General features: G+C 36.0%; 1 protein-coding gene across 16 annotated transcripts in view; it reads right to left on the bottom strand.

The window, feature by feature from the left end:
* CCDC88A (coiled-coil and HOOK domain protein 88A) overlaps positions 1 to 26,968 on the bottom strand; it is a 76,644-nt gene that overhangs the window by 26,482 nt on the left and 23,194 nt on the right. For all 16 annotated transcript variants that reach the window (XM_085218570.1, XM_085218575.1, XM_085218568.1 and 13 more), the window contains 15 exons: positions 23,174 to 23,232; positions 21,858 to 21,941; positions 21,176 to 21,316; positions 19,969 to 20,138; positions 16,609 to 16,690; positions 15,492 to 15,650; positions 13,538 to 13,684; positions 12,366 to 12,510; positions 11,554 to 11,741; positions 9,743 to 9,880; positions 6,621 to 7,691; positions 5,995 to 6,122; positions 3,244 to 3,382; positions 2,441 to 2,617; positions 1,722 to 1,883 (listed from right to left, as the gene is read on the bottom strand). In XM_085218570.1, the coding sequence (XP_085074696.1) occupies positions 1,722 to 1,883; positions 2,441 to 2,617; positions 3,244 to 3,382; positions 5,995 to 6,122; positions 6,621 to 7,691; positions 9,743 to 9,880; positions 11,554 to 11,741; positions 12,366 to 12,510; positions 13,538 to 13,684; positions 15,492 to 15,650; positions 16,609 to 16,690; positions 19,969 to 20,138; positions 21,176 to 21,316; positions 21,858 to 21,941; positions 23,174 to 23,232 (2,990 nt within the window). The remainder of the gene's footprint in view (positions 1 to 1,721; positions 1,884 to 2,440; positions 2,618 to 3,243; positions 3,383 to 5,994; positions 6,123 to 6,620; positions 7,692 to 9,742; positions 9,881 to 11,553; positions 11,742 to 12,365; positions 12,511 to 13,537; positions 13,685 to 15,491; positions 15,651 to 16,608; positions 16,691 to 19,968; positions 20,139 to 21,175; positions 21,317 to 21,857; positions 21,942 to 23,173; positions 23,233 to 26,968) is intronic.

The following is a 26,968-nucleotide window of genomic DNA, read 5'->3' as shown; positions in this document are numbered from 1 at the left end:
AAAAATCTTTACTTTGTCTGTAAAAAATTAACTTAATCTAATCCTTAGATGTATTAAAGAATTGAGAAACCTAACATACTTGTCACCTGAGCTGTAATATGCTCATTTCCTTCTCTTTCTTAATCAAAAACAAAAGCAAATAAACATATTCACTGACTGCGACTTCTAATACCTTCAAGGTATCTGTTAAGGTTAAAAACAAAACCAAGAAAGTCTATTACTGCAGTACAGACTATTACTAAGGAACAGAAGCATTCTTTGCTGCAGATGACAAAGCTGAACCTTCACCAGAACTGAAGTAACATCTGGCAGAATGTATATGCTGTAAAACTTCACAGACTGAATTCAAAGTTTGATTTGGTTCAGAATTCCCAGTTATGCTTTACTGTATCATTTTTCTGATATGTTCTTTAGGGGTAGCAGGAGGAATACTAGATTTGCAGTTGCTTAAGAACAGCTTCAGTGTAGACAACACAGACCAGTCTAGTTTGCATTTCTAGTTAATAGTTACTTTAATTTTCTTGAGCATACTTCAGCTTTCATTTTCATTTAGAAATATTTGCTCTCCAACAAATATGAGAAAAACAGCTGAATTCTCAAGGAAAAGGAGGAACTCCCTTTCTCATGCTGGGTGTGACGTTCTCCTGTCATTTCCAGCTATTAACATCACATTGCTTGGTGAAGCTCACAGCAACAACATTAAAAGTGAAAAATACTCCTTCCAATCTATTATCACAGTACTTGAACTTATCTACAGTTATTACCCTTACTTGTCAGATAGGAAAGGCTTGTGGTGATGTTTCTTCACGAAGCAAAGAGGAACAGATATTCTTGTTATTTTGACAAGTGTTATTACAAAACAGCAATGGTCCTGAATCCCAGATATATATGTCTGAAATGCAAGATATTTCTATGCCTGTGCCCACTGATATTTTAAAATCTAGATGAGACACACCATGTGCACAAATACTCTGCTTTGTACATAGGCTTGCCTGCCACAAAGGGGAGCACTGTGCACTGATTAGATTTCAGTGTGGTAGATGGAAAGTGCATCTGTGGTACAACAGCAGAAAACAGAACGATGACTTGAGGCATTCACAAAATGCATTATTTGTTCACTCACGTAAGGATTCCTTCACTCACTGATTTCTGCCCACTTTTCATCATTTTTTGGCATCTATTTGTGCTGCACTGCTGACTTTGTATTAATTTTCCCATCAAGTAGTTTTGATTTATAGAGCTCCAAAATTCAATCTGTTAAGAAGTGTATTTTATTTATCAGAGGAAAAAAGCCCAAATATGTATTTAGTAACACCTTGCTTTCTCTTTTAGATGTGATTTTTTATTTATTTATTTTTAAATTCCAGCTATAAAAATAGATAACTTCTTAGTCTCTGTGGACATACCAACTCCCTGACCTAATTTAGAATTAAAAAAGAAATAATAATAATAGATAGAATAAGGGAATGGACTGTACTCCTGGTTATAAAGCCACACATTTAAATGGGACAAACACAAGGGAATAGAAGCAACTTCCAGAAATTTTGTTCTTGATCATCAATCATAAATATCATTTAATTGTGCTTAGTGCATATTATTTGCACATTCCCTTCTCTTCCATATGTGCACCAGAAACAAAATGTGACTTACACCGCTGTAGTTAGCTTTGAAAAAACCTCTGAATTACACTGATTTTTCAAAAGAAAATAGGAAAACATTACCTGAAGTTTGGCATTTTGAGTCTGTAGAGTTGTATTCTGCTCCTGTAGAGAAACAGTCTGTCTCTGAAGTGCAAGAATCTGAGCCTGCAGATTGTTGTTCTGTGTCTCAAGCTGCTTTAATTGTGTTTTCAGTGCTTGCTTCTCTGCTTGAAGCGTAGCATTCTTTGAACAACAACAAAAAAGAAAGTTTGAGTTCACAGGTTTTTATGGAACTTTAGAAACAACACTTCCTCCAAAGCAAATAAAGCAGCATGATTTACACTACTATGATCCTTAGTACTTCAGCTTCAGCAGCAAGAAAGATTTACAACATTCACAGATATTTACAGAGTGTAACAAAACTGTTTATCACCTTATATTACAAGAGTAACAGACAATGATATCACTACAGTTTAAGATTGAAATAATGGCTAACTAGTATTTTACCTAAGGAGAAATGGTAAAGCACTCTCAATGATGTGTATATAAAGATCATATGAGTCATTTGTGAGACATCTGTAGATTCAAAAGGGAAAAATTCAGGTTTCCATTTTTTTCCTTTTAAATGCCTGTCAAGTGCTTTACAGCATCACAAGATCCAGCTGTGCTATGTACTATAACACAAATTCTGTAAATTAGGTGATAAATAGCACACTTCTTTAAGAATATCCTTATTCACATTACTGGAACAGCTCACGACAGATATTTCAAATGAGAATAACAGAAAAAGCACATCTTACATTCCTTTCCACTTCAATTAATCTATCTTTAACTTTCAGTAATTCTCTAGTAGTTTCCTGGTTTTCTTTCTCCCACTTATTGATAGACTGATTTTCTTCTCCCTTTCTTGGAGGAGGATTCTGAACCATTCTTTCCTCTTCTTGTCTTTGTTTGAGAGCTTCATAGTTCTTTTTCACCTGAAATTATTCAGGACAATTTGCATTCAGTTTAGGAGTTTTCATTTTCTACATCATACATCATCATACGACTGTACCACTTTCCACAGTACAAAAAATGCTCTACACTATTCTATCTGTAAATTTGCTTTCCTTATGTTTGATGAGATACTGTAAAAATGACACATGGATACTGATAGCTCAACCATAATGAACACTCAGACAAGTATGACTGTGAACCAAAAGGAGACTTCATTTTATTTCAGTGCTTCCAGTTGTATCTCCCAACTTTTATAACGAAGTCCAACAACCAAGGAGACTATTTCTTTTTTTAACCAGTTATTCAAGCTCAAAGCAGATCAGGAAATGTAACTTGCTAAGAATTGACTATTTTTGGCATCCCAAGTCAAAGAGACTTCAGAATATTTATCTACCTGACATATTCAATGATCACCAACTTCTTTTCACGTGATTTCAATTCTGGACCCGTATTACTCCAGTTTTAAAAAGCAATTACACTTTTGCCCTGCTTTATGCTACCCCAAGGTTACTCATGCTGTCTTAAACAAAAATACCAAACAAAAAGCAGAAACAACAGTAGCTGGAATATGATTCATTTAACCTTATGCAAAAAAAGACATCCTTACTGTTTTAAGTTCCTGACGGAGTTGCTGGTTTAAATTTGTTGATTCCTCCAGACGAGCCTCCAAAGCAGCAATTTTTTCTTCTTTTATTTCAAGAGACTTCTTCAGAGTGGATTCCAATTTTGACTCCAAAAGTTTGTACCTATTCAAAGGCACACCACAAAAAAATGTTTTTCTTTCAACAATTATTTCAGGTTATTTAAATTCCACAATGCTCTGAAGCAGTAGGCCTGACAGCTACATTCAAAAACATCCATGTGCTAATTCTATTCAAAAGCTTAAAGATGCCTTGGTGGTAACATCAAGTCTCTAACAGAAATGGAAGGTAACAATCAAAACCATTTTTAAATCCTTCTTTCTTTTAGAACATATTAGATATACGCAAGAAATACTCAGCCACAACAGTAGGGTGCTGACTTTACTGGGAGAATTAAAGCGTGTGCTGACATCACCCTTCTTTCTGGCTCCACTCCAGCAAATCCAGCAGGGACTGCAACTAAATTCAAATGTGAAGTATTTGGAGAGCAAGATTTTCATCAATTTCCATTTCCTGCCTGCTCAAATAGAGGAGGCATTAGGGATGGAGAACAGTTCTTTGCAGGTGCATGCTCATTTGATGCATGAGTGTGTGAATTGCTCACTCAGCCCAGCTGCTGCTATTTTAAGACTGTTACCACTCCTGACATATGAAGATTCCTTTTTTTTTTTTTTTTTTTTTTTGCTATATTTAAAATATTGCAGGGCACCTAAAGAAACAACCACGTATTTTGGAGAGGAGTGACCAGATTTAGGATATATTGCTTTAGAACAGTATTTCCTGAAGCTGTCAGTGCAGGATATTCTAATGCATTATTGGATCTTTCAGAATAAAGGATTTTAGAAGGCCACGCTCCATTTTTCAACTGCTCTGTCACACTACTTGTGTTCAGAATTTGGAAGACATCCCACTTTTACCAGCTGTAGGATAAAATAGAAGCAGCCATAAATTCTTTCCTTCCTAATCTCAATTGCTGAAAAATGTCAGAGTGAAGAGAAGAGATTGCAGAGACTCCTGAATTGACAGCACCATTAGATCTAGTCAGGAACTGGAGCAGAAGACCAATGGTAAGAGAATTAATAAGTAGAAAGCTGTCCAAAAACATCACGTAGTAGGATGAGAATTCTAGATTCTGAGGTACGAGAAATAGTTTTCAGGCAGTCTATGAAAAGTAGAACAGATAGCATTTCGTCTTTGAGAGCTGAAGCATATATTCAGCTACAAGTAAGTTCTGTTATTAGAAAGTTATACAGTTACACAGAAAAAGAAGAAGGAAAAAAAGTAATAACAGAGACAGTCTCCAGCATCCTTTTGAATACTGAACAAGAAACGGTACAAATTTCTGATCTCACTGACATCTGGGTATTTCAGATTCAAGGTCTGAATCTATAAACGTTTGCCTGAAGACAGCTGCCATTTGAAAGGTAGGACAAAATGGGAAAGAACTCAAAGCTAATTTAATCAGACGGGATCAGCTTAGCCCCAGTTGGAAAAAAGAGATTTTTCTCTAAATGAGGGAAAAAATGTGTTTTCACTTTGCAAAGTAAAAGGCAGGACAGTTGAAAAGCACAATTTCCAACCAAACTTTCCACTTTTCAAACAAATAATTCTCATTCACGATCCTCCAAGCTTTACATGCAGTTTTTAAAAAGTTTTGAGTGAGAAGTATCTGAAATGGGAAAGAATATGATTCTGTATAGGTGTTTTTGGAAGCTGTACTACATGAAAAGGTGTAAGAATCTGCTTAAATAGACAAAGTTCTAAGGACTGTTCTTGACAGAAATTCTTATTTTGTGAGCTGGGAGAAGATGATAAAGAACACCAGCAGAAAACAAGAGATGGCAATGGCTCTATGGCACCACCCCACTAAATCAGCTCTGGCATCAAGAAAAGGAAACCGAAGAAAAAGAAAAGTAATTTGGTTTTCTTTCAGTATAAAAGGCCCTAAACCAATCTACGTGTTCATGACAACCACTGATAATAACAGAGGATCATGATAACACCAGCTATTACTCTCCCCTGCCTCTGCTGGTTTTGTTGTTGTTTTTTAAGAAAAGAAATCATGAAGGAAAGACTGGAAAGACTGGCCAGAAGCCCATACTTGTCTGCTTTTCTTCTGTCAAGAGTTTTCCCTAAATCCCTAATTCCCTAAATCAAGACAGAACACAACGTACAATAGAGGAAACTGAAACAGATATCAGGTAGCAGCTGCTTTATGCTGGCAGGCATGGAAAGCATTAGAGATATCTTAGTCCACATAGGAAGGGAAGCAAGCAATTTCTTTTTTCATAGATTTTACAAGAAAATAGCAGTAGGTAAAGACAGATTTAAGCTAACACGACAAAGGTGTTAATGACATTTCTACCAGTCAAAAGGGAAAATCTTAAGATGAGCATACTATATCTTACTGTCACTGTTTCCACTACCAACTAGAACATTAGCAGTTTTAATTATACATAAACCACATCTACTGACATACTTCAAAACATTTCTTAGTGGCAAAATTAGTAACTCATTGCCAAAGGCAGCCAAATGTAAAAGTACATCAACTAACCAATTCATACCACAGAACAGCAAGTTCTATTTTGTGTGTTACCGTGCATTAAAATCTGAACACGTACACAATGCAATCTATAAAGCCATTTTATCTTTATGAATAAGAAAGACCCTCTTCTTCTGTACTGTTTTTTGACTGGGCAAGCCAATACCATTTTTACCTGTCATCACTACTCTGCTCATCACACAAGAGACGCTCCTTGTTTAAGCCTATTTTTTCAAGTTCATAGGAAAGTTTTTCTAGATCGTTATTCATTTGTTGGGTCTTCAGTTTTTCATTCACCAAGTCCTTAAACAGAAAAAGTTAGTGTTATCATACAGATAAAATGATACAGTCTTAGTTTCCTCTATGGGACAAATCTATCACCATCTAAAATCTGTGTGCCACTAACTCCCTTCCTTCCAGTCATTAGCTTTTAATTGTATCAGACATTCCACTGCAACCAAAAGTAGGACTTCATTTTACTCCCTTCCTTTCTAACTCGGTCTTAAATATCAGAATCAAGGGGTAATGCTGCAGCCCAAACAAACACTAACATGAAGAATCTGAAGGACATTCATTTAACCAAGGCTCTATAACTGTCTATAAGCATCCTTTGAGATTTCAGTGCAAATATGACTGCATTTATTATTATTATGCAACTCTGCCCCTACTGCAACCCCTAAAATAATGCTAGCAGTTTACAGACTAAAGCATTCTTTTTTTTTTTTTTCCCCAAAAACACAGATATTAGTTCTCTATGCTATAAACAGACTACAACAAGAATGGTAACTACTTTCTATTTACCTCTCGTAAAGTGACAAGGGTTTTCTTATCAATGCTAGCTCTTTTCACAAGTTCTTTATTTTCCATTTCTAGTTCTTTCAGGCGTACACATGACTCCTTATAGACAGCTATTTGTTTAAACAGAGACTTATTTTCCTTTTCCAGATGGTTAATTTTGACATTGTTTTCTTCTAAAGTACTGTCTTTAATTTCTGCTTGTTGTCGAAGTCTTTTATTTTCTTTTTCTAGCTGTTTCTTATCTTTTTCCAGTTGAGAAGTCTCCTGTTCTAACAACTTATTCTCTTTTTCCAGTTGCTCCAGGCGCTTACTAGAAATTACCAACTCTTCTAAGTTTTTCTGCAGAGTTTGATTTTCGGACTCTAAATCCTGCAATTCACTTTCTAATTGCTGAATTTTCTTATTGCTGTTTTCAAGGGCTTTCTGTAGCCTTTGGTTTTCTGTGTCTAGACCTTGGTAGCTGACTTCTAAGCGTTCGCTTTTCTTAAACGATGCTTTCATGAGTTCAAGGCTTTTTTTAAGCTGCTCCTTTTCGCTCTCCAGCTCCTTATTTTCTAATTCTAACTGTGCCATTTTAATGCTTGTACACTTCGAAGATTCAATCCTTCTTCTTAACTCTAAATTTTCTTCATCAAGCTGTGAGTTTTCCTTTTCTAAGGACTCCAGTTGAAACGGGAGGTTTTTCAGACTATCCAAAGTTTTTTTCAGCTTTCTGTTTTCCATGTCCAGGTCCGAGTTCTCTTTTTCTAAGGCTTCTATCTTCTCACAAGTGATATTTAAGTTAGCAATTTTTTTCTGTAGTACTTCATTTTCCTTCTCCAGACGATGCAGCTCGTTCTCAAGTTCTTCCGCTCTCTCTGCTTTCTCTTTATAGTGTTCCATTTCTTTCTTGACTTGTTTTATTTCAAATTCAAGTTTATTTAATTTACTGCTGGCTTCCTTAATAGACTCGTGAAGAATTTTGTTTTCGTTTTCAGTTTCTTTCATTTGTGCTTCAGCACTGATCTGTGAGCGTTGTCTTAAGGAAGCTATGGTTTGATTTGAACGTTCGTTTTCTTGTTCTAATAGTTTAACCTAATTTAAGGGAAAAACAAACTTTAGTAAGCAACATGTCAACAAATAATCATTCCCATACATAAGCTAAGATGCTAGGACTGCATCCTATTGCCTTTTTACGGTAGGATTTTAAATGGGACTTACTCTACTGATTATTTCTTTGCAGCCTTACAGACAGTGCAAATGTACACGGGTGAGAGTTTGACAAAAAAGCTGTAAGTCAACGAGACTCCTCAAATATTTTCCTCTTGGATTTCAGACAATACAAAAATAAAACACACAAAAAAACCACAAAAGCTGTGTTTTATTTCTTAGCTTCATTTCCTTCTCATTTGTGTTTAATCAAATCTAGTTTGTATTTTCCTTAAAATCTGTGATTTCCAGAAAGTTTTCTCTAGAAACATATAAACAAAGTATAAAACTGCAGTTGAGTTCTAAACCAAACTTGAGATGGAAGGAAGTGGGACAGATATGAGAGTGTCTTTATTTCACTTGGAAAAAAACAGAACTGATCTTTGGGATATGTGGGCGTCCTCTCTACAGTCATATCACATTTTGGGAAGAAACATCAAAGCTACATTAATTTTTCAGTTAAAAAGAAATGTTAGGACACGTTGCTCCAAAATGGCATACAAAGGAAGTCACTGGTAAGATTAAACCACTTTCTTCAGGAATGTATTCTCAAATCTACTTCGAGAACAAGGATAGCTTTTATATCTTGATTTTTCTTTTTCCTCCCCACTTACTCTATACCAATTTTACTAACAGAGTACAAGACCCAGAAAGCTATTTAGATCAATATTTAGAAATACACAGATCACATTTCATAAAGGACGTTTGAACAATAAACCATTTATGAGAAATGCAAAAAAGTGCCAGCCACAATAAAAAACAGAGCAAATGATGTGTTCTTTTGTACATAAGTCTAAATACAACTATTAATTACAGGATCTACATCATTTCAAAGCAGAAATAGTCTCACAGAATTATCAGTCCCACTTCATCACAGAAAACAATACACGCATTTCTGATGGTTGAGAGGGGACTTAGGGCCTATTCCAGAAAGGTTCTGCATGCTCCAGATACAATGCATAAATCAGTTATTGTAACAAAACAAGATAAGATGGCATCTTTGCTTTAAAATTATCCCCACTTATCTTAAATGAAAGTACAGCTTCATGCCAAGCACAGTGGTTGGGATTTTCTGATTAAACAAGGGCTTTACAAACTTTCAGAATTTTTAGAGTATTCTGTATTCCAAAATACTGTACTCTGTAATTTTCAGTTAAACCATAAAATGTCAAGCCTCATCAAGAATTAATAAAAGATAACCACAGTTCTAATTTTGAAGGACTTGATAACTAACAGTGATTTCCAGAAGTCTCCATAGCTTGTCTCCTACTAGCTGCCCATCTTCTGAATTGCTCACCAAAAACCTGCAGAAGCTCTGACAGTGCCTGCACCCATAAGATAACATCAGTACCCTTCCAAATACAGCCCACATCTTTGAATAGGACACAGATGCCAATTTCTAGCAAGCAAAATAAGAAATTCTACCATCATTTTTGAGCTGTGACTAGCTGGTAGTTCCGGTGCAAGGGATGTTTGGGATGTGGGGCAGGATCCATTGTATCCAGATAACTACAGAGGTAAGTGACAGCCTCAGCAGCAGAGCAGCTCAGATACAGGATCCTGCAAGAAGCAGCTGCTACAGCTCTCAGTAGTACTCCAACATTACTCCAAACACTGACCAGCCACCTGAATCTTGTTTTTCTCCACTGAGAGGTGTTTGGCTTAACTCCAAAGTTACCAATTTCCTATTTTGGCTGAGCTACACCCTCTAATCAACTATAGCAAATATACAGCCCACGAAAAGTCAACACTAATAAGGCCTAAAATTAACAGTAAAGACTCAGCTAAAAATAAGTCATGACTCTCACTGCCTGCAGGTCTTAGACAAGTTATCTCGCTGCAGGTATTGCTACATTTACAATTCCTTTATGTCTATAGAGAAATGAAAAAAGAACAATACAATACAATGCACTAAAACCTTTAATTCTGTTACTCACTTGTCGTTCTAAGTTTTCTCGAAGTGCTTCAAATTTCTTTTCAAGTTGTACTTTTTCTTTCATCAAATCCTTAGTCAAATTTTGATTGTTCTGAAGACACTGTTTCTCTTGGATAATTTCCTTTTCCAGTGCCTCAATCTAGAAAAAAGAGAAACATAGAAAGTTAAGTCTTGCCTTTTCTCTCATATATATGAATAAGGCGAGTAGAGTAACTTTCTGTTTTGTATCCAAACAATTCATTTCAATCTATTCCTCAATGACTTCTGACAGACATTCTTTTATGTTAGCAGAGAAAATGACCTATAAACTACTTTTTCAAAAGTAGTACTGGTAATATTATTAGGGTTTGGATACTTCCCCAAGCACCCATATTTTATTTTTGAAAGTGGAGTTTCTACTGCACCTTCATCTCCTGTTCATCTCAGACTTCAGTAGAAATACTTTTAGAAACCAATTACCTGAATCATACCCCTACTTGCTTTTAAAAATAACGAGGAATAAAACAACAATCACAGAAGGCCATGGATTAACAAATTCTGTTCTACAAAGTAAAGTGATCGGAAATATGCAAAAAGCATGACATCAATTAAGTCAGAATTGAATTACACTTCTACTTTGGATGAGAACACTAATATTTGACCAGTCTGCTGTTTATTTTCCCTCTGAAATTAAGACAGTCCTGGTCCCTAACTTAGCAGAGCAATGCATGTTTTATGAGGATGCAGGCACTCTGCAACAGAGAAGTAAGTGGCTCAATCACCTCGGCAGGAACAGGGTCAGGTACCACCTGGGAACCAAATTTATCCATAGCCTGCCCAGCTGTCTCAGCAGGTCTGTGCAAACTAGGCACCAAGAGTGGTGTTGATACAATCACTCAGTCTACCTGGTATTTTTAAGACTCTGAAGCAATGGGCTGCTTTAGAAGAAAGCATGTCCAGATAGAAAGACTACATATAAAATATCTGTAACAAATATTTTGCTCAGCTTCAGACATTTTTCTGAAGTCACTACAATTCACAACAGTGTTTTGAGAGTCAAGTGAGAGAAGAAGGACGCGTTGGCAGACATCAGAAGTGGTAAGAACTATCAGACAACAAGGGATCCCTTTTTCATTTTTTTCCCCCAACTATCTCTTACCTCTTCTCTCTTCAACACTAATCTCTCTAATGTCTGACATAGCTATTACAGAAACTTTTAGACATTTTGTTCCACTGTACTTAGTCCCTATTTTTTTCAGTTTTTATTCCTTACAATAATCACTGACTAAATTATTTCATACGTATCATTTGTAGAGTAAAATATTGTAGATCAGCACAGATAAATCTGAGTAACTTCTCTCATTTCACTTGATCAGTTCCTTGACCCATCATCTCTCTTTTCTTAGTAATGATCAAGAATACATGATCAAGTTTTCTGCATATGTGAAGACAGGTTTCTCTCTCTATAAACACATACTTACCCCTGTGTAATAATTACACAATTAAAATATTTTTTTTATCAAGAATCATAAAACATTTTCATTATGTCCCAATATTAACACATTGATTTTCCTTCCCACTGTTAGAAGAATCTTCTGAATAAAATGATCCCATTTGGAAATTATTAATTAAAAAAAAAAAACAAACAAACCTTTCCATCTCTCCTGCAAAATTGTCTGTCTTACCCTAAACTTACAAGCACCATACCACCATTCAGACACTACCAATATTTACTTTTGTCAAAATCAGGGCAACATTTATTATGTTATGCCTTCAAAAATAGCAAGTAAAATTAGGCAACTCATACACAACTCAAAACACACTAGTGACTACCTTTTTGTTTAGTCTTTGGTTTTCTTTTTCCATTTTCAGAATCCTTGAACTATTGCCTCCTACAGAATCATCCATTGTGCTTCGTAGTTCTTCTACTGTTTGTAGTAAACTTTGGTTTTCCTTTTCCAATTTCAGTAATCTGCTTGATGTCAGTTCAGTTACCTCAAGACCAAGTGATTTATATGACACTGTGACAGAAAAACACAATTAAAAAAAAAAAAAAAAAGGGTGAAAAAAAGGTAATTTGTCATTACCTGGAGTCATTCAAGGATAGATTTGGCATTTTTAGATTTAGATGCCTATGATGATTCAGCGATGCCTTCTAGTTGAATAGACAGCATTAGTGACTCATTTTCCTTATTCAAGGGAGAACACTACAGATTCAAACAATAATTGTCCTACATATTCTGTATTCATAATCATGATAGAGACTTCCCCAAATCTCCTCAAATCCTTGGTATGTGATCCAGCAACATGACCAAGCATTCTATACCAGAAGAATCAATATTCTTGCTTCAAGAATTACTGTAATTACTGAGAAACCTTAGTAAATCTCTCCTAACTTTCAGAGTACCAAGGCAGGATACAGACATTTGAATGCCAAAACCATTTAACTCCAAGGTATTTATGGGTTTTACACCCTTTTAACACGTGGGTGCCTCTGCATGGATATAGAGGCCTGAGTTTAAAAAAGAAAAAAAAGCAGCAATAACTAATCAGGATTAGGAGCTTTTAATTTCTTAATACTACTCTCACTGCCAAGCCTTCATTTAATCAACTCTTTCCCATTTTGCAAATATTATTAAGTTTACCTTCAGAATGTTCAGTAAACCTGTTTATCTGCTCAAGTTCCCAGCCGAGATGTAGTGATTCATCCATACTTTGTTTCTGAGCCATTTCTAGAGCCATGTTTTCCTCCATAAGTTCCTCAATCTTCTTTCTGTCCATATCGCGCTCCTTAAAAATTATTTCATGTGTAACTTTAGAAAAAATTACGTCTCAACACGCACAAAATTATTTACTATCAAGTATGCCACAGAGAAATGCAGAGTCCCTTTTCTGATTTGCTAACGCACAGTGAGACAGGGAGGAACAGACGAAATTACGGAGGACACAGAACAGAAGCGTGGCAAACAGCAAGGACAAATATGCAGAGAATAATTTTTTCTCAACATAACCTGTGGCAATGACTCAACTTATTGTTTTTCAAAATTCACTTCTCTCAGAATATCAGGAAAGGAAGTATATGCAATAAGCATATATATAAGTGCTTGGTGGCACTCACAATAAACAAGAGGATCAATATTTGTTTCTCTATTATAAGACCACTTCCATACAAAATGCTGTAACAGGAACGGGTCCACAGTGGAAGAGTCTCAATAGCCTTTGTAAGTCCCCCTCTCAGCACATTCTACTCTTGTAGGAAAATAAACTGCAGCTATAACTCACTATCAATTTCTGAAAATTTTCCAGAGTAGAAGGTAAACTCCTGCTCCTCAATGAAAACTGAAAGCAAATAAAATAAACCTGCAAAACAGGCAAATTATGATTTTGTACTTTACAGTATTTACTTTTGAGGGAAGAAATGGTTAAAAACAGAAATTATTTTGAGAGAAACCTTCTGGAAAATATGTCACTTTATTATTATTAGAAGTGGAAACATGCGCCATGTACTGATCTAAGTACTTAAGAGACAAAAAAATAACGTATCATCCACAAAACATTTATCTTATCCTCTTACTAATGAGCCTCATCAGCATAATTTAAGCTGATTAAACATTTTGGAAGAGTACGGCTCTTTGCAATTTTTAATTCCCTAAGCAGAATCAAGACTACTGTAGCAAACCCCATCAGAAAAAGATTAGTAAATCAAGACGTACCTTACTCTTCTCCCACACCATTCTGACAGGAAGATCTTTTATTAAAAATACAAATAGAACTCTAAGATTTTTAGTAGGTTTTTGCATCGTCCATTTACACTTACCAACTCCATCTCATGTAGTTTAGCTTTTAATTGTAGATTCTCTTTTTCTACCACATGTAATTTATCAGAACGGGACTGCAACGCCTTGACTTGATCCTCACACATTCTCTTTGTTTCTCGCATCACTCGATTGTCTTCCATTAACTCCTACAAAGGCAAGAAAAACAAACAGGATAAAATTACTGTGCTATTAATACAACTTTGATACTCATCACACCTAGTTTTAGAAATGTTTTAATGTTGAACATTCATTTGAGAGCTGTAACAAACCTCAGAAACAGGTTTACAGCAGTTACACGTAACTGAACGACACAAAAATTTTCAAACTTAAATGTGCAGTCACCTACTATATCTGAAAAAGAGATCACTGAATATAATAAATACCTTTGAACTCCTACCTACTGAAATATTGACTTCTTATGGAGCAAACCAAACTAATTAACAACTGTCTCTATTCAAGTATGCCCAAAAGAAAATAGATAGATTGCAGGCTTTAGAACATGTAAACAAATTTTAATTTTTTATTAGCTTAAAATGCATGTGAAAATGAAATTCCAACTGGATGAGGACGAGGTTTAGTTTTAGGAATCTAATTCTAAGATAGATATAAATGAGCACAGAACTCAGAGAATGGAAAAAAATTACCTTATAAGGCAGAATGCTGTCAGGCTGTAGATCACAAAGAACTATGACAGAACGTGTGATATGTCACAGACTTCAAAGAAGCAAAAGACAGCTATGAAAGACTGTGGACACTACCAATCAAGTCTTAAAGAATGGATGAACACCAAACCTTTGTTTGGAGTGGTATGGAAATGTAAGACATACTCGGCACGTTTACAGTGGGGCTGAATGTGATCCTGAGATGCCCATTCAGCTCTGTGATTTTAAGAGTCTACATTAATTGAAGAAATAACATGGAATAACACTGTGCAACTGTGCAGTTTAGCCTCATATCTTGTTCGCTTTTTGGTCATTTTTATTTTAAAGAAAGGTTTTTAACTGGTATCCTAGTTTTACTTTTCCAAAATAAACAGATCTTCACTTCCATTTTAGTTCTTTCTGCTTTCCTAAGAGTTATGTTTTTTAATGCCCACCTTGAAATCTTCTTAAAACTTTAATTAGCTTTGACTTCCAAAAGTGATCTGATCCAAAAGTCACTGCCAACTTTCTATTTGCCTTAGAAATTTGCTACAATTATTTGATTTCTAAACTAATTCTTGCTAGAAAAGTAGGTGTCTCCAGCACGGTGTCAGTGAATCTTTTTCAGTGCATTTTATCCATGGAATCTTGTCATCATCTACTCATTTAGCATTTGCTGTGCCACCAGTATTTCTTCAACTTTACTTAGAAAAGTACCTTCTCTTTGGAGACTTACAGAGGAGAAAAAAATTACTACATTTTTAATATACTGTTAATCAGCTCCTCATTTGAGTTTCTCAATAGCTAATACGTATATCCTAAACAGTCCCTCCTATTGGCCTTGAGAGCTTGGAGCTATGGTGAATACTGCTGACTTCCAATCATAGAATCAACCACGGTTGGAAAAGACCTCCAAGATTAGCCAGTCCAACCATTCACCCACCACCAATGTTTCCCCACTAAACCATGCCCCTCATATGAACATTTCTTGAACACCTCCAGGACAGCGACTCCCCCACCTCCCTGGGCAGCCCATTCCAATGCCTCTCTGCTCCTTCACAGAAAGAAAAGGTTCCTAACACCCAACCTGAATCTCCCCTGGCACAACTTAAGGCCACAAAGAAAACGTGGAATTAGACACAGGGACTCTCACATAAGAACTGTACTTTACCATATAAGACTACTATAAATCCCAGAGCAAAAAGCTGCAACACTGCTCCACCTCTCAATGTTTAAGTGATCAAAACAACTTCTAAAGAGTGATAGCAAACAAAAAATGATGGCTAGTCAGTATTTTCTCAACTTAACATACCTCCATTCTAGCTTTGTAGAATTCCATATCATGCAGTCTCTCTTTGTACCGGATGACTTCACTTTCGAGCTTGTCAACTCGAATTGCCTTCTCACGAAGAATATCCAATTCATCTCTATAAACTCTAGCAGAACGGGCATCTGAGAGTAAACTCTTATTCTAGAAAATGCAGAAATTACATTAAAGGACACGAGTATTTTTTTCCCTACATATTGATCCATAAGATATGCTACCAAGTTGATGTTCACTGGTATCCCAGTGAGGCCATTTGTTATTTCTAATCTGTACACAATTTAGGAATTTTTAGAAATGCAGTCACAGAATGCTTTCACAAATGCTCTTAGCTTTGAAAGGAAGATGGCCACTTCTGTGTTCAAATCTCATGTTTCTAGATGGACAAATTCTGAACTTTGGTTGTGAGTAATTAATGTCTAGCACTGAATTAGAGACCTGAATCAATCTTTATTTGCCAAAAAGAAACAACTGCAAACTGTTTATCAAATTGCTGAAGAAGTTATAGCTGGTATTTAATATAGGCAATTCACAACAGGCAATTGCAAAAACAAATGTGAAGTGTTCACTTTTTACATTAACTCCCCTAAGTTTGTCTGTTTCAGAATACGTACCACAAATGGAGAAACAAATTTGTAATACTTCACACATTTATCATAGCTACATGGGCAGCAAATGTAACAGGTTTCCAAGAGAACTGTGCTGGCCTTTTTCAAGCTTTTCTACGTTTCAGAACATTTCCTTGACCACTAACATTATCAAATGGTCCTCAATAATTACATAAACTCAGATTTTAAGAACAAATGATTTATATGCTTTCCTTCATTATCAACGTAGATTCAAGGTTTAAAGAAAAACAGCCAAAATTTGAATGTACTGTTTTTGAGGAAAAAAGAACATCAGAAATTCAGCACAGGTACTCTTTAGTCCTCAGCACAGGACATATTAGTTGCAAATATCTTGAATGTTGAAGTGAAAAATCATCAGAGAAGAAATGGTAACCTAATGCAGAATCTTTTATCAGCACACCAGACTCAACAAAGAAGCAAACTACTCATGTTCAGAGTGGAGTTTAAACAAGACAATAGATTGACAAAGCCCATACCTCTTGCTGAAGCCTCCTTAGTTCAGCTTCCACCTGTTCAAGTTCTTGTTTATAGTCAAGAAACTGCTCATTCTTTTCCTCACTTCAAAGAGAAGACATGAAACACAGTTAAAGATGACTGCAGAACTTCATAGCTATCACTCTGACAAGCAGATGCTAAGATTTACTGATATTGAATCCAGTATCTCATGAACACATCAGAGTGTAAAACTTGGGCATGCCACGATGCCTCTGGTATTCTCCAGCTCTTAGACTGCATTTAACCTTTTTTATTTGGACAGGCTTTTCTTAGTTGTTAAAACTTTGTTCGCTGAGATCTCTTCCTCGTGCAGGGCAGAAAGATTAGGGGATAAAGAATTTTCATAACAAGCATTTTTGTTAAAAAAAAAAAAGGGAAAAAAGATAGTACACATTTCTGTACAAATAAGAATTGAGAATTTGTACAAATTAAGAATTTTCATATGCCATTACTCACTAAAAAAGTTACCACTAGGTAATCTGGTATTATGGAAAGCAGCCTCCTGCATAATGACTTTTAGTTCTATGGAGACAATGCACTTCTTGCTTTAGTTTATTCAGAGGCTCATAACAAAAACAGTTTGATTTAGAACATTCCTTTTCTTATAGGACTCATATTCTTAACTTCCAGCTAACACTTAGTTATGAGTTCTCTGAGCAATGAGTAATTGAAAGAGAAATCTCATTTTCTCAGAGACACAGAGTATGTAATGTTCAATATTCATTTCTGTCTCAAGACCAACAGTGTTCACTACTGAAAAAATAACCAAAAAAAGTGCCATTTCCAAAACTGCCCATAGTTAAAGGCATATTGCATATTCAAAGATTTTCCTATATCATTGAGCATTTTGGAAGTCAAATAGGAAACAGAAGTAGAAAATGGGAAACAAGAGAACAGACTGAAACGTATACTACAGTCTAAAAATAATACTGGAAAAAAATCCTCACTTCTGTTTTTATGAGAACTATAATGCTTGCTTATAAAAACAAGTAAATCTCACAGTGCGTGACCTTTTTGCAACGCACACTTTCAAGAATGTCTCTGACAGGGGTTCATTTTATATAGCTCACTGCAACATCAGATATCAAAGCTTTCCCATCTACGTAAGTGTCCAGAAACCATATGGAAGTATAAATGTATTCCACATTATGTTAGGTTACTGTAACTTTACTATCAACATTCATATTCCTGGTATTATTTTGCTACACAGAAATATGGAAAATTAGGTGTACAACTTTCAATTCTGGAGAGTCTAGATCACATGCTTCAAATCACTCTTTGGATTCAAACGTTGGTACATGGTACTGCAGAGAAAAATAAGCTTAACAGATCTTCTACATGAAATTCTATTTGCTACAGTGTATATTAAACTACGGTCAGTGCCAAAACCAGGTTATAAATAAATTCAAAGCTTACTATTTTCAATCCTGGAATGAATCTAGTTTTAAGCTTATCAGCAGCATTTAATAACAAATGCTATAGATAGAAGTCAATTTATCAAAGTCTAGTCTTTAAGTGTCCTGCTACTTGTGAAGGAAATGTATTGAGGAATTGGAGTGCAAAATGTGAAATATTCTGAGCCATTGCTGTTGTCCTAATTGCATGCTTCAGCTACAGGCTAGAGAGGATTGTACTAAATTATACAGAACATACCAGCGTTCACTGTTTAGGCTATCTATTAACTGTCAATCAAACTAATAACAGCAATTTTTTCACTAATTTTCTTGGTGCAGCTGTTTATAGAATATCCTGGGCGGGCTCGTTTCACTAGGCACATAATAATACAGACATGAGAAGGAAAAAAAAAAAAAAGCCACATCTTTTTGTCCTCCATTCTTCATGAAAGCTGAGATGTGTGTGTGGGGGAAGGGCATTCTCTGTGTAAATCAACTAGATACTTAAACCAGGCAGCTAGAGATAATCTGATCAACAAACTCTGATAAAAGCAGACCAGTGAGCTGTAATTTTGACTTATGTTCCTTTCAACTCTACTTAATTTTACCTGTCTCCTCTCTCCACTTGATGTGTGAGATTAAAAATCTCTAATTATGCCGTTTCCATGAGATGCAAATTACTTACTACACGTATTAAATCTCTACAAATTTAACATCTGTAATTTTAAGTTCAAACTGCACATATTTCATTCCACAACAACACAGTGCTATACAGAATCAAACTCTCCTCCTAGCCTGCTATTTTTCTCCTTAGGTAACCTCACTACTACTCAGATTTGTTCCTAGACTCTAAGGACAGTAGGCATCTCTTGATAAGTACTAAAACAGTTGTCTCTCATGAAAAAGAAAGCAGATCTTTGCTACAGTTGGACTGATTTTTTTTTTACATCACTTGGACCAGGTGAAGGAAGGGAAAATACCCCACAACTCCAGGATCACCACCAGGGGGAGAAGGCAGCACTCCCCAGCTAGATGAAGTTAACAACTTGGAAACTAAGAATCTTTACTGACCCAACCTGTATTTTTACTCACATCACAAATTACATCTTCCATAGCCATAAATAACCACCTCCTGCCAGTGAACTGCACCCAGTTTTCCAACAGGTCAAGAGACTTACTGGAATTTGGTTTGCTTTATTTCCTCTCCAGTGTGGCATTGCAGACAAGTTATAAGGAACAGTTTTAAGAGGCACGAGCAAACAAGTGTTGTGCAAACACACAGAAAGAAATTCTAATGAATGCTTTCTTTCCATCTCCAACAAATTAAATATTTCATAAACCACGAATGAATCACAAATGACCATTTCTTACTGTATTTCTAAAAAGAATGAGTTAATTATGCTACAGATAGCACTGCAGTGATTCCCTATCTCCTTTTAAATGCCATGTTTTGCCACTAATGCTCCAGTAATCAAGGACACAGCTCTTACTTCCAGATCCTAAATGTCCTCCCCATGCAACTGCAGCTGAGGCAATTTTAAGCATGTCAGATTACTCTCTCAAAAACATGCACGACCACACATATGTTAAATCCACATTCAGGCACAGATTATTGCTCAAGAACAACAGAGGAAGCATAAAGAACTTGCCTCAGAAGCTACACTACAGACACAATGTGTAAAAGAAAAAGGCAATGTAGTGTTAGAGAAGCTGTGCAATGTTAAGACACACACAGCTGAAAAGCTGTGTTTGTCCTGGTTGTGCACAAATATGTTTATATGCTAGAAATATGCCCCCTGGGGTACAACAGCTTAAAAAAGGCATTTTAAACTGCATTCTAACATTTGAAAGAAAGAATTTGCATCTAGAGTGCTACTATCATGTGACATCACAAATGATTAAAAATGAACAACTTTCAGCACATAACTGCAGCCAACAGGTACTCACATCTCCTGCCTAAGCCTTCTTATCTTTGCTTTGGCATCTGCTAGCTCAACTGACAGGTGCTGTTTGCTTTCAGTGTGTTTCAAGCCAGGAGATCCACAAGGTGATTGTGCTGCTGATGCCTGAGGTAGCAAATGGAGAGAGTCCCGATCTTCTGAGAGTTCTATGATAGTCTAAGAAATAAAGTGTAGGAAAAAATGTTAAGCCCTTCGCACACCTCCATACCTAAAGCAAGTTATGAATAATCACAGCTATTTAACAGTATTGATTGGCTATTGTAAAACTATTCAAATTTAGACTTAGGTCCACCAAAATATCAGTGCCCAAAATGGACAGGATAATTCCTCATGAATTCCTCAAAAATGAGGATAAAAATAAGCCTGTAAAGAAAGTGGTGTTCTTTATTAAGCAGTAGCATCCCTGCCAGTTGCATAAACAATGAATGAGAGCTAAGGGAGCATTCCTTTTTGATTGTAAAAAAAAAAAAAAAAAAAAAAAAAAAAAGAAGTGTTATTTGAAGAGGAAGATCTCTTCCACAGTAAAGCTACTTCTCCCTTGCTTTCCAAAAAATGATCACCATATACAGTCTCCCCTCAAGCTGCTCCTTTACTCTTACCAAAGCTGTGAACGGGACAGAGTTGGTGACATTCACAGGAACATCAGGAATAACTGCAACATCATCATATTCCCATGATGCTGAGGAGCAAATCTGGTATCCTTAAGATGATTCATAACTTGCATTGTTTTTTAATACACGTCTATTTCTCATTCTCACACTGTGCAATGAGTGCTTCATAAGCCTGTAAAAACTCTGCTCCTGGATTCTGCTCCAATTTACTCAAAACCATATGATACATGAATACAACAGTCACCTGTCAGTGACTGCCATACACACTCATGGGTTACTGATTCCTGGAGACTTTACAGATGCAGCTCTTTTTTTTTCCTGCTTAGAGCTGTAAAAGAGCTCCAACATTCATGTAAACTGCCTATATGATAAAGATCAGCTGCTGCTTTCCCCTCAGCTTCGTCACAGTATTCAACCAAAAGTATGCATGTTGTAACCACTTGAAGCAACATTTTGGCAGTAAGGAGTCCTTGCTTTTGTACACTAACTGAACATACATTAAAGTGTTCTCAAAACAGTAACCTTCTCTATTTTCAAAGATCATTTCTTATGTTTCTCTTAAGCAATAAAGCACATCTGTACCTCTAAGTGCTCATCTCTTTCATCTACAAGTCTTCTCAAATGTAATGTCATATTTTTCAAAAGAGGTTCAATAGAGTCTTGTGTAAATACAATGACATCCATCCACTGCAGATCAAACACGTTCTCCTGGTTCTGAGTTACCTACAAAGAATGAAACAGAAGAGAAAAAACGCCCTTTAAATTATATACCAGTAAAAAAAGAAGCATAAATAAAACAATGCCGAAACTATATGGGCTAAATTCTCACACAACATTAAAAAAAAAGACACAAATGTTCAATACACATTAAGTTGTATGCAATGGAATGGCTTCTTACCTACCTTAACTTGCATTTCTGGCAAAATAAGAAGCAAAAAGTGTCTATGACATACTGCAGCACAGGAGATTCATTTTTTATTTAGAAATTTGCATGTGACATTCTCATTAGGCTCAGTTTGCAATACATCTAAGAATTTCCTGGAGCAACATACTTGCTTCTAAGTACTGCTCTAACAATGTAAGGAATTTGATGACAAAATCTTTTTCTGAATTAAGTTAAAATATAAAGACATTTTTTTGCTCACTAAAAACAGTAGCTGTTTTTATTATGTTTTTATTATGTTTGTTTTTGAACAAACATAATAAACACTCTTACAAAATATTCCACCTCCAGAAAATGAAAAGCATAAAAATAACAACATACCTCTTGAATATGGGCTGCAACAGCTGCTTTTGTGTCAAAATCCAGATGTTGGATTCTTTCAATGAATTCTTCCTTTTTCTGACACTAAAATATACACATACATTATATACATTAGAGCACATCTATATAGAATCATAAGTATTTCCATTCCTCCTTTGTATTTTTAAGAACGAAGAGTAACGAAGCTGAAATTTCAGTCATCACATCACTAAATTATTATCCAATAATTTCCTTCATCAGTAAGTACTTGGTTTATGCTATGCTGTAATAACTACAATAACTTTCAACATTAATAAAATGATAAAGAAAAAGAGCAGCTCTACTGCAATGGAGGCAAGGAAGAAGCTTCTTAAAGTAGCTATTTGTTCAAAGTTCCACAGGCACTTTCTCAGTGTCCTCTTTTTAATACTCACATCACTTACCTAAGTTGTTAAAAATACACGATTAATCTATTTTTTCAGTTTAATTAGCTGAATGGTGCAAACCTCCTTAATAAGAACTGCAGTCTATTAGAAGAGTCTATTGAATACGTGATCACAGGAGCAGGGTATCTTAGAAATATTTCCACCTTGTCATCTGTCCTGCACTATTCTTACTCATGCTGGCCCCAGCTCAGTGCACAAAGCAGGAGTTATCTTAGTGAGAGACCTAACCTTGCCCACCAATCAAGAGCTCCCAGGAGATAACTAACTTGATATGAGTTTGCATCTTATCTGCCTTGTAGCCTACTCACTGCCAAGCCTTCCAAACACACAACACATCCCTCATGGAAAAGCCAATCTTCAAAGTTTAGGTTAGAACAGCCTAGAAGGTAACGGTCGTGCAGTTACAACCTGTAACAACTCTAATAGCAAAACAGTGCAAAGGGAGACAGTACTGGAAAGATTTACACATCCTTGCTTGACATGACACATCTGAGTGGTGTGACTTCCCTCACTCATTTAATCCTGCTTAGTCTACAAATTAATGAAAATTAAACAGAGTATGCAGACTGAATGCAAACCATTTTGGCAAGATATAACTGTAAGGCAACTCTTCGTTACTTTATTTATCATTTTCTTCCTTTCTTTACAGTACCTAAGGTGAGTACAGTTACAATTAATGAACCATTAGAAATCTTACAAAGTTTGCCACATGCAATAAGACATAGGAGATGCAGAGTTGCAGCCACTTGAACTGTCCTGATTGTCAGAACATCCTGACTGTCAAGGAAAGTAATTCCATCATTAGAGAAATGAAGGCTACAGTTACATATAACTTCAGGTATTAAAGTACTAGGATAAGAAAATGTTAACACAAACATTATTTAAGCTTACCTGAACAGCACAACCAAGCAGAAGCAGGAGTATTTTATTTATTTCATTAGTACCTGGCTCTAAGTAGAAAGAAAGAAAAAAAAAAAGTGAACTGAAGCTCAGAGAACATTAGCTTTTCTCACTATTGTCTTATAATTTGCATTATCCCAACTCAGAAAACAAAGGCAAAGAAAACACCTTCTTTCCAGCTTTCAACTTTGCCCTTTTTGCCATTTAACTGCCAATTTAATGCTTACAAATAGCTTAACATGCATGATAGAAAAAGCAACATTTCAGGCCTTCACACAGCAAAACTGAAGTGACGTTTTCATGTGTTTTGGACATGACCAAGTTTTCAGCTGTAATCTCAGCTATCTCAGCATATTTGCAGAAGCGTTCAAATTGTCTGTCACCCTGAGGCTACCAACAATTAAGAGGCAAATTAAATAAAGCTTTATGAAATAATTAGGTACTACATTAGATATTCATCTCCACATCTAGAAATCAAACTGTATTTCCAAATCTGGCCTTAAGCATCTTAATTTCTTTAAAAAAAAAAAAAAAAAAGAAAAAGAAAAAGAAAAAGAAAAAAAGCTCAAGATCCCTGTTTACAGCTCAGTAAAGATACATCTTCCTTCTTACACCCAGAATTTCCTGGTCCTGCTACTAAATACATCACATCATGCCACAGAGTGAACACTTCAGGATGGCAAAATAGTTTAGTCTAGCTGGATTAACCTCTGCACGCTCATACATCACTTTGCTTTACTGAAACAGAAAAAGTACTTGCCATTTCATTCCCAATTTTGGGAACAAAAGAATCTCAATAGCATCCTTTCTAAAATAAACTCATTGTTGAAATCCTGAGTATATTTTGTTATTAGCTAACCAGACCAAAACTACGCTGTCAAACATAATAATGCAGGCTTGGGAAAGAAATCTAACCTTTATTCCACAAAACCAAGTTCCATAGCTGAGCTGGTATAACCACCACCAGCAGCAGCACATTCACCCTAAGGCCAAATAAGGAACACTACAGGCAAAGTGCAGGTTGTGGTATCATATGCACAACCCTTCTTTAACCTGTCACCAAAATTTCACTTATAATGGATTCAGTTAGTAATCACAGATGACCTCTGATGATCTCAAGATGATGCTAAGCATCTAACAGAAAACCAAAATCATCTTTTTGAATAGCACAGACCACACACTTCCTTTATACTGAACTACTTTGATCTACTTTGGATAAACTCCCATAAAAGAAAGATGTAATCACTCAATTACAACTGCTTGAAAAAACAGCCTTTGTTTTTATCCACTGAAGTATTTGATAAGTTGAAGTATTAGATAAGTGAACCAAATTCAAAATCCTTAAAAAACAAGGTAATCTTGATCAAAAAGACAACATTAAAAAGAAATTAGGGTGCAAAACTGGGAAGAGACTCACTTCCAGCACTTTTCTGTGCACTGCAATATTAAGTAGAGTGCCTTTTTCAACACTGATTCAACCTGCTTCTCTGAGATGGAGAAGTACAATCCCCACTGACAGCTAACACTTAAATTTTTCAAAACACAAACTCAAGTGGGAGATTGTTCATCATTATATAGACTTCTTGCATCCCAAAAACTTGAGCTGAAGTCTCTTACACAGTAACAGAAAACATTGATGAATACGTTTCATGAGAAGCATGTCACCTCAGCTAGAGAAGAACAATTCCACCTGGGTGTCTATTTTAACCAATACAAATTATACAGAATATTGTAAGAGAATGAATCCACTCCACTGTCTCACACTGGAAATTCACTTACTCCAATAAACTCATCACGCTTCTCTAAAAACAATCCCTGAAATCCTCTGGAGCACTCATCTGCACACTGGTTCAGCATTTGACTGATGCTCTTAAAAACCCACCTGGATATTGTTCTCATGCCTTTTCCCTGATGGAACATGGCAAAATACTGAACAACCTCAGCTTCTCACTACTACCGACTGACCTGTCTGTTTTACTTCCTTTCACTCCATCACAGATACAGAAGTAGATCACTGAAGCCTCTGTACTAAACCTTTCAATGTGCTTCTCAAACTTGGTCCCTTATCCCATCCACTGACCTTTCATGAGCTCCCTCTTATCCTGAATTTTCACATTCTCTGTAGCCTTCCATCATCCCACCACCCCCTGGCTTGCTATCTCAGAAATATTAAGTGATTTTAATCTTTCCTCTTCCCCCATTTAAAGAATATTCACCTCTTCATCATCTCCTTTATCCTTCTCCTCTTTAATTCAGCATTTACAACCACAGCCTGCAGCTCTTTCCATTCAGTTTTTTCCTCAAACTGGTCTCCTGTCAATTAGCATAACCAAAACGTTTCTTTAGGACAAAGTCTCTGATGACCTCTTTTAAACCAAAGATCAAATCTAGAATTCTACCTGCATTTTCCTTCATTAACCAACTGCTTCTGCTACAGCCAAACATGTTTCTTTTCCTGAAATCTCATCTCCTCTCACCTCCTTCAAATCGTCATCTTCAGGAATTTTTCTACTCATCAATCACTTCTTATGTGCAAAGCACTGCAAGTGGGAAAAACTGGGATACGTTCCAAAGAGAAACCACAGCTGCAGCCTAAGCCTTACAGAGTGAAAACCTACCCACTATCAGAGAATCTACTTGTGCTGTGCAAGATTACTTTCATGCAATCAAATTTACAAAGCTAGTCACTCTAAAGGTCACTGAGGTTTGATTTTGCTACACTACCCTCCCCCATGCCCCTCCTCCACCAAGAAAAAGGCTTTAAACTCCTTATATAAGGGATGAGGTCCTCTTCAAGAGAACCATAAGAGCAGTATTTTTAAAAGGGCACGAAAAGGAGAAACTCTTTGGAGGAAACCCATTTCAGATACAGGTCTGTAACCAACTTCAGCAGGAATCTGAAATATCTTCAAGAATCTCATCTGTATACCAGAATGTATTTTAAACCCTGGGCTAAGCTACAGTAAAGTCTGTGTTTTCTCTCAGATACAATAACTTCTCCAGAAGAGAGCAATCCATGTATTACCAGAGGTTCCAGATGCCAAACCACAAAAGCTGAGGTCCCACAATAAGAAGAAGCTTCCTTATTAAGCACTAAAGCATAGGCTTCTGTGTATATATTCCAATACTAAATTTTCTCTGTGGTTTTTCATAGTGCATTTTTATTAGAATTTTCTACTAAGGTAATAACGCCCTTAAGATGTACTTTGTCTCACTATCTTAAAGAGAATAAAAAACCATCACCACAAAAACAACATTACGACCTGTTTGGTTTTTTAAATCTGCTTTTCCACTAAATCTGATTTTTAGGCGAATCCATGGATTCTTTTAAAAACCTTAGGAATGTCTGGAATCAAAAGTATAAAAACACAATGTTGGAACAGAAGTGACCACGTTCACACTTAACAGTGCATGTGACAGATTACAGTACCTACACATACAAAAACTTAAAATGCCATGATCTCAGAAGCAAAAGCAGCAATCATCAAGAGCCAAAAGTAAAACTCAAGAAAATTAAATCAAGATATCTACATAAATGGTATATATGCAGATGGGATATGGAAAGTATCAGTGTTACGAACCCTGGAATTGAAATGAGAGCTAACGCAGATGGTTCTTCTTGCTAATGAGAAAAACCTTGTCTCACATACACTGATGCATGGCATGTAAGACCAAAAAAAAAAAAAAAAGAGGAAAAAAAGCCAGGGGAAGCTACACAGCCTGTTAGAATAGTTCCTAACCTCTCTGCTGAGGTGCTAGAACATCACAGGTAGAACACTTGGGACA

This window comes from Meleagris gallopavo, chromosome 2 (genome assembly GCF_905368555.1).
Source record: "Meleagris gallopavo chromosome 2, MGAL_WU_HG_1.1, whole genome shotgun sequence".
NCBI classification, from domain to species: domain Eukaryota; kingdom Metazoa; phylum Chordata; class Aves; order Galliformes; family Phasianidae; genus Meleagris; species Meleagris gallopavo.
The sequence above is the reverse complement of the archived record's forward strand: the minus strand, read 5'-3'. Positions and strand labels throughout refer to the sequence as shown.